Below are 18,196 nucleotides of genomic sequence, written 5' to 3'. Positions count from 1 at the left end.
ATTAGATGCCAATGGTAGCAGTATGCCAAGCATGAAGTATCCTGTTCTTCTCCTGCCAAATAAATACCAGCTTCCCCTTTAGTGGTACATTTAAAAGGACAGTTTCCACTCTTCTTGGGTGGCAGTGGCAATGGGAAAATTGCCTATTTTAACATAGGCAATTAGTGGTATAGTGGAAGAGGCCATTGGGATTTACTTTAGGTCACATATCCTTACTTGTACTGTAATTTTTTCTTTTGTGTTATTATGTTCCTGTAGAGAACTGTTTGGTGTTTTGTATCATGCAAGAGTGAAGGAAGGCAGAGTGGCTTGGAAAAAAATCAGCTGATTCATTCCACTGGATAGCCTGGCTGTTCAAATTGTGTTTTCTTCCTTCCTTCCTTCCTTCCTTCCTTCCTTCCTTCCTTCCTTCCTTCCTTCCTTCCTTCCTATTTATTTATTTATTTATTTTATGTATATGAGTACACTGTAGCTGTACAGATGGTTGTGAGCCTTCATGTGGTTGTTGGGAATTGAATTTAGGACCCCTGCTCACTCTGATCAACCCTGCTCGCTTAGTCCCTGCTCACTCTGGCCCAAAGATTTACTTGTCATTATACCTAAGTACACTGTAGCTGTCTTCAGATGCACTAGAAGAGGGCATCAGATCTCATTATGGGTTGTTGTGAGCCACCATGTGGTTGCTGGGATTTGAACTCAGGACCTTCAGAAGAGCAGTCAGTGCTCTTACCCACTGAGCCATCTTGCCAGCCCCAAATGTATTTTCTTTCTTGGAGAGACTGAAAATGGAAATCTTAGCCTCTGGATATTCCCTTGGCAGTTCTACATATAGGGTCTATATATGATTTTATGATTTTATTCTAATAGATTAATGACATATGTTATTAGATTTTGCAGCATTGGATATGTATCTGCCCTTACAAGGTATTTGGAAGATTTTCCCCCAAGGATTAGAGAGTTTGCAGTTGCAAACCATTGGAAGAGCAGCAAATCAGGTTGCAGCTTTTACCATTTTCTAGCTGTGCACCTTGGATTGCTTGGCTTCTGTGGATTTTTATTTTCTTAAATACATAGTGGAGACATAGTTCTCTCCCCCATTACCCTATTGACCTCACAGTAATTTGAAGATTCAATGAGATGCCATATGAAATATGATTGAGTTTTCACTCCTTCATTTGTGCAAGAAAAACATTTGTCTGATAGGACTACTGTAGGTTAATGTATGTGAATGTGATTGAGGACACGGTTCCCTGAAGGAAGAATCTGTAAAGCCCTGGAATGAGCTACTGAGTGCAGTTCTGGAATCGTAGTTTGAAGCCACTAAAACCAGAAAGGCACATTCTTTGGCAGATGGCATAAGCACATTTTCAGGCAGAGAGGAGGACTGTATTGTCTCTGATCATTCCTGTTGGTAAATGGATGAATGCAGTCTCTCTTGGCCATCTGGCATTTACAGAAAGAGAAAGGCAACCAGAACTCCAGGGCTCAGTCTTATACATGTCAACTGGGTTCTTGAAGCTTAGAATAAAACTCAGGCAGGAATGGTAAGGGGTAAGATGCCACTCTTTTTCCCTCTTGTCATTTGAACAAGCCACATCAGAATATTGGAAAGTCTGAACTAGTTTTGGGGAATTCATGTTAGACGTATTGTAAGATGCCTTCATTACCTAGAAAGTGCCTTCTCTTCACATCTTTATCAAAGTCTGAAGTCGTTACCTATTTGTATATGAGTTATACCTCCTATTACTTCCAGGTTTTGCAGGCATCTTTTTTCTCACCTTCCAGGAGTCACTAGAAGTAGCCAGAATGCACCATGCCTTACTTCCTGGATGCCAGAATTTCCATAGCACAAAAAACGAACATCTCTAAGACACTTACCATGAACTTCAAAACTCTGTGAACTAAGTCATGCAATTTACCTGTTCTCTTTATTGTACAGATAAGGAAATTAAAGTAAATAGAGCTTAGCGAAACTCTGCACCTAGTAAAGTTAGGATGAAGATACAAGTCTGTTTGACACTGCTATCATTTTGGTATCTGCCAAATAGACTAATTTTTTTTCTCCATTGAAAACCCTTGCAACTTTTCTTTTTCCCTCTTAGAAAGCTGAATGAAGAATTAGGAATAGAACCTCTTTTTATTATCATGTTCAGTTATGTTTTTATTTCCCTCATTTTCAGTCTTTTCTCCTGCACGTGGTACCATTTGAAGGCCAAAACTGTTTCTGGAAGTATTACATCTTTTCCAGGCTTCTATGGGGACTCTGACAGCAGCTAAGTTTCAGAGACAAGTCTGTTTATATTTCCCTAAGCCAAGATAAGGTGGCTGACTCCATGGTTGAATACTATGGTGAAAAACTGTGTGCTTGACTAACACAATGACAAAGAGATATTTGCAAACTACTGTTTGTGGCAGTGTCTAAGTTGTTTTTCTACAGGGTAAGCAAGAGTCTAAGACTGTCTCTGCAGCAATGAACTGATTAGAAAGGGGAAGAAAGAGATATAGAAGAACTTGCTTTAAGCTGACTACAAGGACATCCCTACTCCTTCTTCATTTGGTTTCTGTTTTTTAATTTTTTATATGTTTTTCAAAAAGGGGCTGTGTTAGCTCTTCAGCTCCACACTTCTTTCCATTTTCCTTGAAAAATTAAAGATGGCTCATAGACATCTCAAATGTCAGGTTACATTTGAGACAACAAATGCCTTACTGCATTCAGTTGTTTGTAAAGGCAACAATTTTTAACTTTAAAATATAAATGCAAGGGCAAATCTTGTTGATTATTTTCATTATATCTCCCAGAGATGCTCCTGCTATATCAAAATGATGGGGTAGGTCTTTTTTTTTTAATTCACCATTCCACTTGTTTACATCTCAAATGATATCCCACTTCCTGGTTACCCCTCCACCAACCCCCCCATCCCACATCTGCTCTCCCCCCTCACCTTTGCCTGTGTGAGGGTGCTCCCCCACCCACCCTCTCCCAGCCCACCTCTCCAGCATCCCCCTATGCTGGGGCATCAAGGTTTTCTTGATGTTTCCCTGAATGTGGGGAGGGCAAAGAGAAGTTATATGTGTCCAGAAGTGTTGTTTTTTTTTTAAATAATATGAATTTCTTATTCATTCTTTGAGAATTTCATACAATGTATTTTGAACACATTAACCTCTCAAACTGCTCCCCTCTCATTCTTTCCCACCCCACTTTGAGGTTACTTATTTACTTTTCTTCTTTCTCTACTGAGTGCAGTTTGTGTTGCACAAGCCCTGCTTGGGCTTTAGATAAAGTCCCAGCACAGAGGATGGGAGAGGTGTAATCCCACCACCAGCTGAGGAGCCATTAAAGGAAGTGTTGTTGGTTTAAGCATTTAAATTAAATGCTTGTGACCAAATGGTACTGCAACACTGCAGAGGGAGAAAAAAAAAAGTCTATTTGTGAATCTAGAACTAGCACCTGTACTCACCAAAGACACATTTTAATCACTCCCATATAACTCCCTCTGGTCCCCTTGGATATGAAGTAATTTACCTTGCCTGCCCCAGAGAAGCCTATCGACTATCAACATGGGCCCAGTGGCTTTGGATTTCTTTGCTCCTTTTCTGTCCCATTGTTTGATACTTGTTGCCAGATTTCCAGATGGAAGCAGTGCCAAATAGCAGACTAAGACTCAGTGAGCAAAAAATGGTGGCTTTTCATTAGCCATGCTGACAATAGCGAGACAGAGATGCAACGATTCCAGTTATCAGTCAGGTGACCTTTGCTCTAGCTCCTTTCCAGCTACCTTATAAGAGGCAGGTTATGTCACGTTGCAACAATTAAAAACTGTCTGACAATCAGGACCTCTTGTCATTGTATTGACATGAAATAGAGATTCCACACCAGGCAAAGGGACCTTCTCTTTGTTTTTGTTTTTGTTTTTTTATTAATTCTGATCTTCATTTATTGGTAGCACAACTGAAAAACCAGGCCTGGAGTGTGTTTCAGAGACCATGGCAGGTCGAGAAATGTCTAGAATTTGGCTGATAGCCTTTTTTTTTTTTTTAAGGTAAAAGGATTTATTTTGCTTGCCACCGAACTTCCAAGAATTGGCATGTGTATCACGAAATCACAATCAAGATGAGCAGCTCAGGCTTAGATTACATATAGCACAAAGCCAAGTATTCCCAAACCAGAAAGCCCAAGTCTCTAGGAGCAAAATCATTCATCAAACACCTGGCAGATAGGACAGGACCATGAAGTTTGTGTGTTCAAAATTTAGTGGAAGCATACCAATAAAAATCCTGGGGGAGGCTGTTAGTGCCAAGTAGGGAGGGTCAGAATGTCCGCAAGGTGATAGATAACAAGAGGAACCTTCTCTTAATGTTATGCTTCGTTGCCCTCCTATTAATGACAGGCTGGTCAAACAATGCTGACAAACACCGTTGTTTTAAATTTCATCTAAATGAAATGATGGGATGTATACTATACTTCTACATTTTTGGTTTCCTTTTACTTTCTTTTGCATGTATTCTGGTGGATGTTCACATCCTTTAATTTGGGTAGATATTTAGTAGTAATACTACAAGTTCATGAGATGGAGGTAGACTTAGCTTTAATAGATAATATCCATAGCTCTTTAAAGTAATTGTACAAGCCAACACGCTTATCTGCAGTTGTATGTGAGTTTCAGGTGTTCCATTGTTCTGCATTTTTTATTACCAGTCCTTTCAGATGTACATATTCTTGTGCAGTTTGATATATGTCCTTATGGATTGAATGCACATTTATCTGATGAGTAATAGTGACAAATGCCAATTTGTGTACTTGTTGCTCATGTAAATATCTTCTTCTATGAAGTAGCAGTTAATTTCTTTTGTCTTGATTATGATATTTGCATTGTCTTATTCATTTATAGGAGTCTAAAAACATATGCATAGAATAGGTATCAACTTTCTATTGGGAATACTTTGTGAATATTTTTCTACCTTATAATTTACCATTTTACTCTCTTGAGGTATCTTTTGATAGATGAGAGGTCTTCGGTAATTTGGGGTGTATGTGATAAATTTTGTTTTCCTAAGATCTCGAATGTTTTATCTTGTGGTTTGAGCTACATATTGGTTTTATATTTTAGATTTAAGTCTTCTACCCATTTCAAACTAGTTTATAGTATTTGATGTGTGATCATGGTCATGGTTCTATTGCTTGTCTACCCATGTGTCAATACTATGTGATTTTAAACTCTGTAGCCATAAATTTAGCCTTGCTATTTCTATTTTTTAATTAATTAATTTTTAATTTTATTATCATGTAATATGTACAACTTCATGGTATATGGCAATTTCTGTATGTGCATACAACATAATATTTCTATATGTACATAAACATGTACTGATAGGGTTTTTGTTTTGTTTTATTTTATTTTGTTTACTTCTTCTTTGTTTTTTTTTTCAAGATGGGGTTTCTCTGTGTAACTATGGCTGTCCTTGAACTCACTCTGTAGACCAGGTTGGCCTCAAACTCAGAGATCTGCCTGTCTCTGCCTCCCAAGTGCTAGGACTAAAGGTGTGTGCCACTACCTCCTAGATAGCATGCACTAATAGAAATAATGTAATTAACATGTTTTTTCTTTAAGATTGGAATATTTGAGTTACTATTATCTATTTTCTGAGTTACTCAGAAAATATACACTTTGTTGTGACCCTACTATGCCATAGAAATCCATGGCATCCATAGGAGAACATTTTGGTACCCATTATCTAACCTTTTATCCCTCTTCCCTGTGTCCATTCCTAACTTCTAGTAGTCAGTAGTCTGCAGTCTTTAGCTTCCACATATGGGAGGGGCTATGCAATGTATGTGTTCCTTTGTTTCAGGTTGCTATCTGGTAGTATATATGTTGTTCCTTAAGAGGCCTGGCTCTTTGTATATACTTGTATGTTTTAGAATAATTTTGCTCAAAGTGTCCTCACAAAAGTAGTCTTGAGCTTATTGATTCACTGGCCTCTTCTTTGTCCTTCTCACTTCCAATACTAGGTACCTTTTTGAGGAGTGTGCCTGTGTGGGGAGAGCTTCCTGCCCAGGGGCTAGCCTAGACCTCAGCTAATTCCAGGTAAGAAAAACTGCCCATGCACACACCAGGCTTCTATTATGCTAGCCTCTTGCAATTTGCAACAGCTACGCTGAAATTTCTCATTCTTTGGTAGTCACCTTCTGGTTTGGTCCAAGTTTTATCTTTAACCTGTGCCCAGAATTAGCAAATGCCACAGAAAAGAAAATGCTGGCTACTGTCAGCTCCCATGACAGAATTTGTACTTGCTTCCACCCCTTTCTTAAGTCTACTGATTTTGTGATTTGTTCCCCACACCCCATCTGCATATGTGTTATATGTTTTTGGTTGTTGCAGGAGCATTTGTGGACTATTTGAAAGCAGAACTCCAGAAATCATTTTCTAGGATAACACCTTTGTCCATCTTCACTCGATTACAGGTAAAGTAGCTCCCAATCATTTAGAGACATTCAGAACACCAGAGGACAGGAACAAACACACACATCTTTGATGCTCCATGAAACTATCGATTATGACTTCTCTCCATCACTTAGCATTAGACACAGTCAACCCATAATTTAGCTGATTTATAAGGATATCAAGTGAAGTAACATTCTCAGTTCTATTCCTGTGTAGGAGAATGAGATGCCAGCTCTGGACTCATTAAAGCAAATGTCTTTGTATAGACACCCATATGTGTGCCCATTGACATAGGTCTTTGGAAGTTAGTCCTGGCATAACTTCTATTCCATACCATGTGGCTGGTATGGATACTACCTAATGATTTTCAGTTTTCCAGTCATAACTTTATACAGTTATTTTATTTTGAGGATTAGATGCACTAATGGGTAAAATTGATTTCTTGGTGCTTTATATGTAATAGACCTTCCTTTCATAAGTTTGAGAATTTATTACAATGTTATAGGCATACCATCTCATCTGAAATGCTTTTCAGGTGACATACAATGAAATGCACAACTTTTAACACTAGCAATCAATGAAATTTGTCAATTTCATGTTCTCATATAACCTAGAACTCTGTAAACTATAACCATTGGCACTGTCATAGTTCACTTATGTTTCTCTAATTACTTCTCATTTCCCTAGACACAAAAATTCTCTTGTTTTTTTTGCACCATATATTTTATTGAATTGTATATGAACAGAATGCAGTGTGTATTCTTTTATTTCTATTTTTCCACTAAGTAAAATACCTTTCATATTTATACATGACTCTATTAGCAGTACAATTCTTTTTTATTTATGGTTAGTGTCCTGTTGTGTGAATATTCAACAACTGTGTAAATTTTGGCAATTTACACAATCCCAAAGATTTTCAACAAGTTCTGTAGTACTACAGGCCTCATGCCATAATTGGTCACCACCATCATCAAATGAACGTGTTTCTTTCTTATCTAAATCAATGGAGTAGCCATTGTCAGTTCTGCAGGATTCAGTATCACCAAGAGACCACTTGTTATAGCTTTTTAGTAGTAGTATTTTATCTATTGAGAAATGACTGCTGAGATGTAGAATCAGGGTCAGTTCCTCTAAGAGTTGGTAGACGTATTGATCATATAGCCTAATTAATAAGAATAAATGAAGAGCTTTTACAATTTATTGCATGAAAACATCTGTCCCCAAGGTGCAGAACAATTGGAAACTTTAATGAGTTAATATTTGAAAATCACCAATGCCTTTAGCAGTTCAGATATAAATGGCCATGAGTCGAAGAAACTAATAAAAACAGTGACAAACTCTGAGTGATGATATATCCTTTCTCAATAGAGGTGTTCAGGGGAGATATGTGAACCACCTAGGCTCACTTTATGCTGAAATCCCTGAGCAAAAATAAATATCATGGGAAATCCAGAGGAAAAGAGAAGCACTAGATCATCCTTAGGTTGTCAAAAAGGAAGAACTCATTTAACTTCTTGGATGAGTCTTGGTAACTATACCCTGTAGCTATAACATGTAGTGTGGATAGTAGTCAAGGATACTGATATTTTTAATTAGATATTTTTAATTAGATATTTTAATTAGATATTTTCTTTATATACATTTCAAATGCTATCCCGAAAGTTCCCTATACCCTCTCTCCATCCTGCTCCCCTACCCACCCACTCCCGCTTCTTGGCCCTGGCATTCCCCTGTACTGGGGCATATAAAGTTTGAAATACCAAGGGGCATCTCTTCCCAGTGATGGCTGACTAGGCCATCTTCTGCTACATATGCAGCTAGAGATACAAGCTCTGGGGGTACTGGTTAGTTCATATTGTTGTTCCACCTAGAGGGTTGCAGACCCCTTCAGCTCCTTGGGTGCTTTCTCCAGCTTCTCCATTGGGGGCCCTGTGATCCATCCAATAACTGACTGTGAGCATCCACTTCTGTGTTTGCCAGGCACTGACATAGCCTCATATGAGACAGCTATAACAGGGTCCCTTCAGCAAAATCTTTCTGGCATATGCAATAGTGTCCGGGTTTGATGGCTGATTATGGGATGGATCCCTGGGTGGGGTAGTCTCTGGATAGTCCATCCTTTTCTCTTAGCTCCAAACTTTGTCTCTGTAACTCCTTTCATGGGTATTCTGTTCCCTATGCTAAGGAGGAATGAAGTATCCACCCATTGGTCTTCCCTCTTCTTGATTTTCTTGTGTTTTGCAAATTGTATCTTGGGTGTTCTATGTTTCTGGGCTAATATCCACTTATCAGTGAGTGCATATCTAATGACTTCTTTTGTGATTGTGTTACCTCACTAAGGATGATATCCTCCAGATACATCCATTTGTCCAAGAGTTTCATAAATGTATTGTTTTTAATAGCTGAGTAGTACTCCATTATGTAAATGTACCACATTTTCTGTATCCATTCCTCTGTTGAGGAACATCTGGGTTCTTTTCAGCTTCTGGCTATTATAAATAAGGCTGCTATGAACATAGTGGAGCATGTGGATACTGATCTTTTTTTCTTTTTCTTTTTCTTTTTCCATTATTAGATCTGATTGGCTGTTTTGCCTTGGAAGTGACAATCTGGTGGTGATTATAATAGGAATAGACTACTAGTACAGACATTTTCTGAGAGGTTAACCAACACCACCAAAAAGGTTTGTGGTACCGCTAGACTAACTCTGTACTTGATCACCATCATAATCACACTCCCTGCCTGAGCCATGGAATCTGTGTCTATCCCTGTACTGGTTGCTGGACTGATTGATTGTGTAGCTCAGCTAATAAGAATAGCTGAGGATCTATTACAGTTCATCTCGCAGGAACAAGTTCCTTCTGTGCAACAGAATGCTAGAGCAGAAGAGGCAGAAGCAGCTGCACCTCCTGCCGAGGAAGATTCCTTACCGGATCTTGCGGATCTTTCCGACTTAGAATCAATCCTTTCAGTAAGAGAAGATGATGATCTAACCCTTGACATGGATGAAACTATGATAGATATCAACGAGATATACAAGGATATACTTCCTGCCATAAAGGATGATACAGAAAGTGAGTGAGAGCCAGCATGTGAAAAATCATCATTTTTTTCCATTTCTTCCCCCCCCCCCAGGCTTCAGGAACAGCTGTTTTATTCTAGTTCAGCATAGTTTCATTATTAAAAACTTTTAGATTAGGTAAACCTTGATTTTTTTGGCAAAATCATTTTTTCTATGTTTTAATTCAAAAGACTGGCTTTAATTATATAGTTCTTGCTTTACCTGTACTATTAGGATTCTTCATGATAAGACCAAATAATAGAAAGGAGAAGAAGACTCTACCTAAGAATACAATGAAGACCTGATGAACTCTACCAATACGCATACCAGCGTCACTGCTCTGTGAGAATGAGAAATTCTAAGGGTAGTGTTCCACAGCATGGTAGTCCAGTATTTTCTCATGGACAGTACAACATCGGCACATTGTATTTTAAAGAGGGAGGTTTTTATGGCAGAGTAAGGTAAATAACTCTGAAAGTGCAACATCTACCAGGCAATAAAAGTATAGAAAGCTTTCCAGGTTTCCCAGGGCCAAACTTTTGAGAATTCTAGCGTCAAGATACTGAAGGCAAGACTGATGCTGGGTTCCAACCCACACATGCTGATGTGTGCTGAAACTCTTTTTTTTTTTTTTTTTTTGCAATATTGTCCTATGATGGACTATTGAAGCTTATACCAAAAAGCAAAGAGAGAAGTTCTAGAATGGCAAGAAAGGGTATAACAAAGGCTTCATCAATGGAAAACCAAGCGCTTATGTCATCAGCTCGGAGAAAATGGTCTACAAGGGGAAGTGGACAGTACACATCTTCTTGTATGTAAATGAGTTTAAGGCAAATACTTGCGAGGCTTAATGTGGTAGGACTGTTACAACTTTAACCTAGCAATATTTGTTATTGAGGTAAAAATATAAATAAGATGTAGACTGGTATTGAAGCACAATAACGCTGCACATGTCAGAAGGGTGAAACATAATATCTGAAGCCCCCCGCCCTCCCACTGAAACAGAGATCAACTGAATAAGTGTGTAAGAAATTCACCTATGATACCACCTTAGGCCGTTCAATCCTTTTACTTCCATGGACAGGCAGTATGGCCTTTTTACCTACCAATTTACATAGAATCTTAAAGTACATAATAGTTAAAAAGATTAAGAGGGCATTTAATACAGATGATTTCAGAGCCAACTAACATGGCAGATACATGACAAAAATACCCACAGAGCAAATGAAAATTATGTCAAATTGTAATTAGAGGGGTTAATTATATATTACAGTAGGCAGCATGCTGTAACCCCTTGCTACAATAACTTTAATAAGCCAATTGAATCATATTTTCCCAGTATAGAAAAGATTCTAGGCACACAGTACAGACAAAGCAGCAAGTAGGTGATACACTGAACAGGAACCTAATTTCGGTTAAGGAGATTGGAGATTGCAAGATTGGAGAAAGGAAGAAGAAATTATTTTTCCATTCCAGGAGGAAATGTTAATGAATAATAATTATTATTATCATTAGTGGAACAGGTAAGATTATTTCTATAGTCTATAAGAACATTTACCAATAGTAATAATAATAGGCCTGTATGAAAGTTAAAAAATAATCTACACTTTGAGTAAGGGCTTAGTAAAAACTAGGGGAAATATATATACTGCCGCCAGGGAAATTTGAACTGTAGGAGATAGGGTATAATTTTTTTGTCAAAATAATGCTCAAATTATGATTAATTGAACAAAATCAGGAAAAATATCCAGGGAGAGGTCACCAGTCTACTATAGATTCTATTTGGTGAGCAATTTACCGAGAAAGAGCAAATGATGCTCTGCATGCCTGATAGACACACTAGAGAGTAGATAGTGATCCAAGTAGACCTCTAGAATATGGGCTTTGTAACGTTTCCATAGTAAATTAGTAAGATTTTGTTAAAAGTCAGAAAGCATAGACCACCAATAAACTCAAACAGGTCATAGTAAGAGAAACCTGTAAGTCTACTCTAGACAAAGGCTTAAACAAATAATAGACCGTGTTGTTCTTAAACATCAGAAAAAGAAGATGCTGCAAGTTCATCATATGTGGATCTGCTTTGCCTATTGCATTTCACTATTTGCCTTGATTGTATAATTACGTGCACTTAAGAACTGTTAAGATGTAACTCTATTTCAAGAAGTGGACTGTTGTATTGAGTATGTTTGCTATATGGAAAGGGATTAGAAATAGAGTTAAAAGTGACAAGGAATAATCTTAGCAATAAGAAAACCCTTAAGAACAAGAGCTAGTGGGGAAGGTATTTTTCAGTAGAGAGAACATTTTAAATTGCTAACAGTTAACACAGTTGTTTGAGATGGGGTTACTTCCCAAGTGAGTTCATTTACCTATGCCTTATGAAAATTAGCCAATTGTAAGCTATTGGTAGAAGTAACTAGTTGGCAATTGATATAGATTAAGTAGATAGAGAGTCAAATTAAAAGGAGAAATACTAATAAATATGTTAACTGGATGTCTCCAATTGAGATGTTGACTCTCCTCCAGAAGACTGGAGTAACTAGTCCACTATCCAAGTAGCCTTGTTTTGTATCTTTTTAAGGTTAATGCTAAAAACAGATTTTGTATGGCATAGAGAAATGGAGAGGGAGCAAGGCTCTATATTCTGAGCCCAACTTAGAGGTGTTAAAATCAAGAAAGACAGGCTGGTAAATGGCATTGATGTACACAGTACAAATCTGCATTAGCTGAAGTATAGAAGCTGCTGACAGTATATACCTTTATCTTTACATGTAACCATTTCTTCAAATTATTAGGTTATAATCACTTATGATCTTTATTGACTATTGTTCCAAACTGCTTGCCCACTTGTAGGAGATTTTTAGCTAATAAAACTTGATTTAAAAGCCAAAGAACTTGTAGTCACCTTCAATTACTTTGTAGTAAATTTCTAGGCTACCAAACTGCCACAAAAGGACTCTGTTCCACAGATGTCACAGAGTAAAATCACTGAGAAGTTTGCACCAAGAGCCTCACTGTCCCCTGACTTGTCAGATGGTCTCTGAGAAGTTCCTGAACTTAGTTCTTCATTTGTAAAATGAAGACTACACCTTTGCTGCTTGCTTTTAACGGTAGAAATGAAACAAACAAAATGATACAATTTGGAAGCCTTTGGCATGTGTGACAATGAGCTAGAATATATGCAATTATGACATTTAAGAAGTCATTCCATACCAACAAATGCCAGTATAAAATCACCTGAAGATTGAATTCTTATGTAGGGATTATTCAATAGTCTGCACCTGTTTCTGAGAGACAGAAACTGCCTTATCCTACTACCTTATGTAAAAAATTATAATTTGGAATTGGCTTTTGTTGAATTCCTTGGAGCATAGTCTTTCACCAAATGACATTCTTTTGAAGAGCCCATTAGAATCCGGGTAGGAATTTATTAGTGGAAACTACACTGAAAAAGTCCTTTAGAAAGGCGCTTGCAACCCCATAGGAAGAACAATATCAACCAACCAGACCCCCCAGAACTCCCAGGAACTAAACCACCAACTAAGAGTATACATGGAGGGACCCATGGCTCCAGCTGCATATGTAGCAGAGGATGGCCTTGTCAAGCATCAGTGGGAGGGGAGGCCCTTGGTCCTGTGAAGGCTCCATGCCCCAGTGTAGGTGAATGCCAGGGTGGGGAGGTGGGAGTGGTTGGGAGAATGGGGGAACACCCTCATATAAGCAGGGGGAGGGAGATGGGATAGGGGGTTTATAGAGAGGAAGTGGGAAGGGGGATAACATTTGAAATGTAAATAAATAACCAATAGAAAAAGAAAAAGCCCTTTAGAGAAGAATCGTTCCTTTTTTTTCTTTATTGTTTCAAAATACCTAAAGGAAAATGAAATATCTTAAGGGAGGGAAGGTTTATATGGGGTCTTGGTTTCAGAGGGTCACAGTTAACAAGAATGAGGAAGGTACAGTGATGAAAGCAGTTAGTCTATGGTATTGGGTGCTCATGCCGGGGCACCAGGAAGCAGTGACCACGGCCAGGAGAAATGGTAACTAGAATGCCACCATAAGGCCTGCTTCTAGTGACCTACTTCTCACACCCAGGCCCTATTATCTAAAGGTTCTACACCTCTTCAAATCATGCCCCAAGCTGGAGACAAAGCACTCAAATATGATCCTGTTAGGAACAACTTGGTTTCAAGTCATAACATTCTGTCTCTGTCTCTCATCGTCTCATGGCTGTTTGACAGTGCAAAATGCTTTAAGTCTAAGGGTCCCCTAAGTTTTAATAGTTATAACATGTTCAATAATTCAAGCTCTGAGTCTGTTCTCCTGGTCAAGATAGTCTTCTATGATCCTGCATCAAATAAAATAAAAATCCAGAGCTCCATACTGAAATACAATGCTACCTGCATTCCCCAAATGGGAAAATGTGGATATACCAATAGAAGATTTCAATTGCAACTGCAGGCATGCAGCACCATGAGCACTTTCCCCATTCTCATGAAGAAGTTGTTGCTCTTTCAATACCTTTGGCCTGTGAGATCCCCCCTACCCCCCCATCCCTTCACCAGCCTTCTTTAGGGAATTAGAGACACTGGGAAAAAAACTAGCCTTTAAAAATGTTTTCAGGGGAGTAGGGCGGGGGGAGGATATAGGGGACTTTTGGGATAATATTTGAAATGTTAATGAAGAAAATATCTTTTTTTTCATGATCACAGAGTTTTTTATTTTTAAGCTATTATTTCTGTAAAAAATAAAGCAATACATCTTACTTTTTATGCTTTCATAAATCGTAGTTTAATTAATATTTACTAATTGCTTCATTATAATTATAACTTTCTTATCTTCCAAAATGCATACACTTATGAACAGAAATACATGAATGATTTGAATTAAGAATCACAATGACATATAAACTATGAAAATAAGAAAGCAGTAAAGACAAATGCTTAAATGGATGCATGTCTGAGGCCAGAAATGAAATCAAACAGAATTTGAAGAAAATATTTAATAAAAATTATAAAAAAATGTTTTCAACTTGTTTATGGGTTCTCAACATGTGATTCTCAGATTGAATTTGTTCCATCAGATGATGGCATAAGACTAACTTAGACTAATAATTAGGCTGGGGAGGTGGCACAGTGGGTAGGAATATTCACCATGTAAAGAAGAGGACCTGAGTTCAAATCCCTCAAACCCAGGAGAAAAGCTGGGCACGGTTGTTCATGCTGTAACCACAGTGCTGTGTGTAGAGGTGGAGGGGAGGACATGACAGGCGGGAAGATTAGAAGTTTTTTGGCCGTCAACTTAGCTGAAGGTTCAGTGGAAGACCCTGCCTCAAGAGTATAAGCAGAAGTGATGGAGTAGAACAAACATTGTCATCCTCTGACCCCTGGGTATGTGGATGAGTGACTATGCCTATACCCACATAGGATACATCATATGTCACACTTGTGGATGCACAAACTCATATGAACACATAAAATACTATTAAATGTGTAGAAGGAAAATGAAGAATCACAAGGGACAAAAACAAACTGAAAACAAAAATAAATGAAGGAAGGAAGGAAGGAAGGAAGGAAGGAAGGAAGGAAGAAAAGGAATTACTGAATCAAAAGTGGTGGAACATGTCTGTGAACTTAGTACTTAGGAAGAGGGTCAGGTGTCTAAGGCCAGCCAGAGCAACACCACAAATACACACATGTGTGCACCTTCCCACCCTGCCCTGCCACCACCACCACCACCAAGACTAAGGAAAAGAAAACATATATAAGACTAATAAATAAAAATTAATATACTTTTCTCCTCAACTTGTTAAGATATGCAAACTACATGCCGTTAGAGAAAATTTTCTTTTTTTTTATTTTTTTAAAAAATATTTTAGTAGATATTTTCTTCATTTATATTTCAAATGCTATCCCAAAAGTCCCCTATACCCTCCCCCGCCCTGCTCCCCTACCCACTCACTCCCACTTCTTGGCCCTAGCGTTCCCCTGTACTGGGGCATATAAAGGGGCCTCTCTTCCCAATGATGGCCTACTAGGCCATCTTCTGCTACATATGCAGCTAGAGATACAAGCTCTGGGGGTACTGGTTAGTTCATATTTTTGTTCCTCCTATAGGGTTGCAGACCCCTTGAGCTCCTTGGGTACTTTCTCTAGCTCCTTCTTTAGGGGCCGAGAACATTTTCTTGAAGTTTTTGAAAGATTTATTTATTTTCTGTTAATGGCTATTTTGTCTGCATGTATGAATGTGTGCCTGGATCCCACAGAGGTCAGATGAGAGCATTGTATCCCCTGAAACTGGAGTTACAGATGGTTGTGTCACCATGTGGGCACTGGGAACCAGACCTGGGTCCTCTGTAAGAGTCATAAGTGTCCTTAACCACTGAGCAATCTCTCTAGCTCCATTTCCAAGGAATTAGAGGGATTTTGTTTATCACAAAAATTCTAAATTCAGTTGCCATCGATAATATAAGTGAAGATAAAGTTAGATTTCATTTATTTGTGTCCAAAGTAGAAAGTTACCCATATAGTGTCATAATATCCTACATGAAGAGAATTAACTGTAAAATAATCAGTGATCAAGTGTATTCATACCATAACATAAATTATGAAGATAATTATCTTTATAAATTTTATGTAGCCAAATCCTCTAAAGTAAAAATTACAAAATGTCTCCAAACAAGTGCGATTGGTGTTTAGCTTCTCTATTCTAAACACTGAGAAGAGTAGTTCACAAGGATTTGCTGAATGATAAAATACTTTCCTTTCAAAGAATCAGGTCATAAAGGAAATACCAGAAGCTGTCTGCATCACAGATGGATGGATCTATGAGGCCCATACAACCTACACATATGTTTGAAGTGTTATAAAACTATTGAGTCTTGCTTTGATGCTGTAGACCCTGAGAGCTTTAAACTTCCAGGAGACAGAGGTTATCTCAGCTTACCTCTTTCTGGTGATATTTGATTGCCACCTTCAGCTTAGCCAGGTCGTGATACTTCTGTGGGTCGAGTTCTTCACTGTGGTCATCTCGATGGTTGAGGATGATCTCCAGTTCTCTGGAGCTCCGAGCTTGGTCCAACAGGTCCTTGGCAAAGAGCTTACATTGCTGGGAAAGCTCCTCGTACTCAGCCTTGAACTCATTTTCCACTTTACTCAGCTCCTTGAGTTCCCAGCCCAGCCGAAAGGCCGTGAGGATGGGGTCCTCGCTTGATAAGGCAATGAGCGAGGGGCTTGCCAGAGCCTTGTATATATTCAGTCGGGACCTAGAATGACGCAGACTGTCTACCTCCGAACTGGATACACACTCCACACAGTTGCAGCGGATCTGGTGGGGCCTTGGGATAGTGACCCGCTTTTGGACAAGCAATTTGATGATTTCATAGTTGTTGGTGTGGGCTGCCAACATAATGGGAGTGATGTCTGGTGTGAACTCAGAGAACTGGGTGTCCATCATCAGCGTGGGAACCTACACACATGAAATGAGAAACACAGAGGGCAAAGTTATAGTTAGAGGCACGAAGGAGCATCCATTGGTAATTCAGAAAACGAATTTTCCTTTCTCTTGTGACTGCTCATCCAAACGGTTAGTGTTTGTAGGCTGCTGTGTTCTTGGCACTTTCCTAAGCATGTTACTCATATTTACTCATTTAATATTCACAACAACCCAGTTGGTAAATATTCTTCCCATGGGAGAAAGCTGAGAGAGGTTAATGGACATACCAAAGATTACATAGTTTTCAGTAGTAGAGTCAAAATTCAAACTAGGTCCTGCAACTGTTGAGCTCAGCTCTTAAATTTACATTAGCACAATATACCCAGTTCTAACTAATAGAACAAGGGAAACAAAGAAGTAGAGGATACTGGTCCTGGCCTTCTGAAGCTGAATTGAACAAATCATAAGTCCATAGCAGTTCACGGTGTTATATGTATAGCGTTAATTGAGCTGTTGAGAGTGCTGGAATATTGTTTTGATAGGCAATGACTTTGAAGATCATGCAACTAAATAAAGCCATAATGGCAAAAAGAAAAGTCTGTCACAAATGGTATTGACTTTGTATGCATATAGACCTTTAGGAGACTAAAGGACAGGCTAATAATCAATTTCTTCCAGGTCCAGGAAGATAGAAAGAATTAGGCATTTTCAGGAAGAAGTAATATTGTAAATGAGGAATTCCAGGTATTGGGCAGCATCAAAAGGACCTTTAAGAAAACTGTTGTCTCTAGGATATTATGTTTGGTGGAAATGGTAGCTATAGCTAGAAAGTACAGAGTTCTTTATGCATTTAGGAGCACACCCAAAGAAGTTCTGAAAGCCTGATCAATGAATTAGAATAGTCTTCCTACTTGAAAATATATCTTTGGAGACTTAGTCTGTTTTCAGGCCAATAAAGAAAGCAAGAGGATCTGGGGTCACAGATGAGTGAGTAGAGTACTTGTCTTACATGCACAAAGCTTTGGTTTCAGTAACCAGAACTTGAACCTGAATAGGGTGGTGAATACCTGTAATCTTAGCTCCTTGGAGATAGAGACAGGAACATCAGTTCAAGGAATATATATATATATTATATATATAATATATATATATTATATATATATATAATATATATAAAATCCCCAGTGTGTATATATATATATATATATATAAATATATATATCCCCAATATGTGTATGTATATATATATATATGTGTGTGT

The 18,196-nt window shown here is 38.3% G+C and overlaps 2 protein-coding genes across 2 annotated transcripts in view; one reads left to right on the top strand and one right to left on the bottom strand.

Moving 5' to 3' along the window:
* Positions 1–18,196, bottom strand: part of Trpc5 (transient receptor potential cation channel subfamily C member 5) — a 357,009-nt gene that overhangs the window by 94,563 nt on the left and 244,250 nt on the right. The window contains exon 3 of the mRNA XM_021152996.3: positions 16,447–16,968. Within this exon, the coding sequence (XP_021008655.1) occupies positions 16,447–16,968 (522 nt within the window). The remainder of the gene's footprint in view (positions 1–16,446; positions 16,969–18,196) is intronic.
* Trpc5os (TRPC5 opposite strand) lies at positions 6,018–12,246 on the top strand. The gene is made up of 3 exons (XM_021153883.2): positions 6,018–6,086; positions 6,381–6,463; positions 9,019–12,246. Exon 3 carries the CDS (start codon positions 9,193–9,195, stop codon positions 9,523–9,525), a length of 333 nt encoding a protein of 110 aa, XP_021009542.1. The 5' UTR covers positions 6,018–6,086; positions 6,381–6,463; positions 9,019–9,192; the 3' UTR covers positions 9,526–12,246.

Source organism: Mus caroli, unplaced genomic scaffold (assembly GCF_978045245.1).
Source record: "Mus caroli unplaced genomic scaffold, Mus_caroli_1 scaffold_5, whole genome shotgun sequence".
Classification (NCBI taxonomy): domain Eukaryota; kingdom Metazoa; phylum Chordata; class Mammalia; order Rodentia; family Muridae; genus Mus; species Mus caroli.
Note: the sequence above shows the minus strand (reverse complement) of the source record. Positions and strands in the feature narration are given on the sequence as shown.

Bases quoted from the DNA above. Each gene is read 5' to 3' on its own strand.
- Trpc5os (XM_021153883.2), top strand. From the start codon at position 9,193: ATGGAATCTGTGTCTATCCCTGTACTGGTTGCTGGACTGATTGATTGT.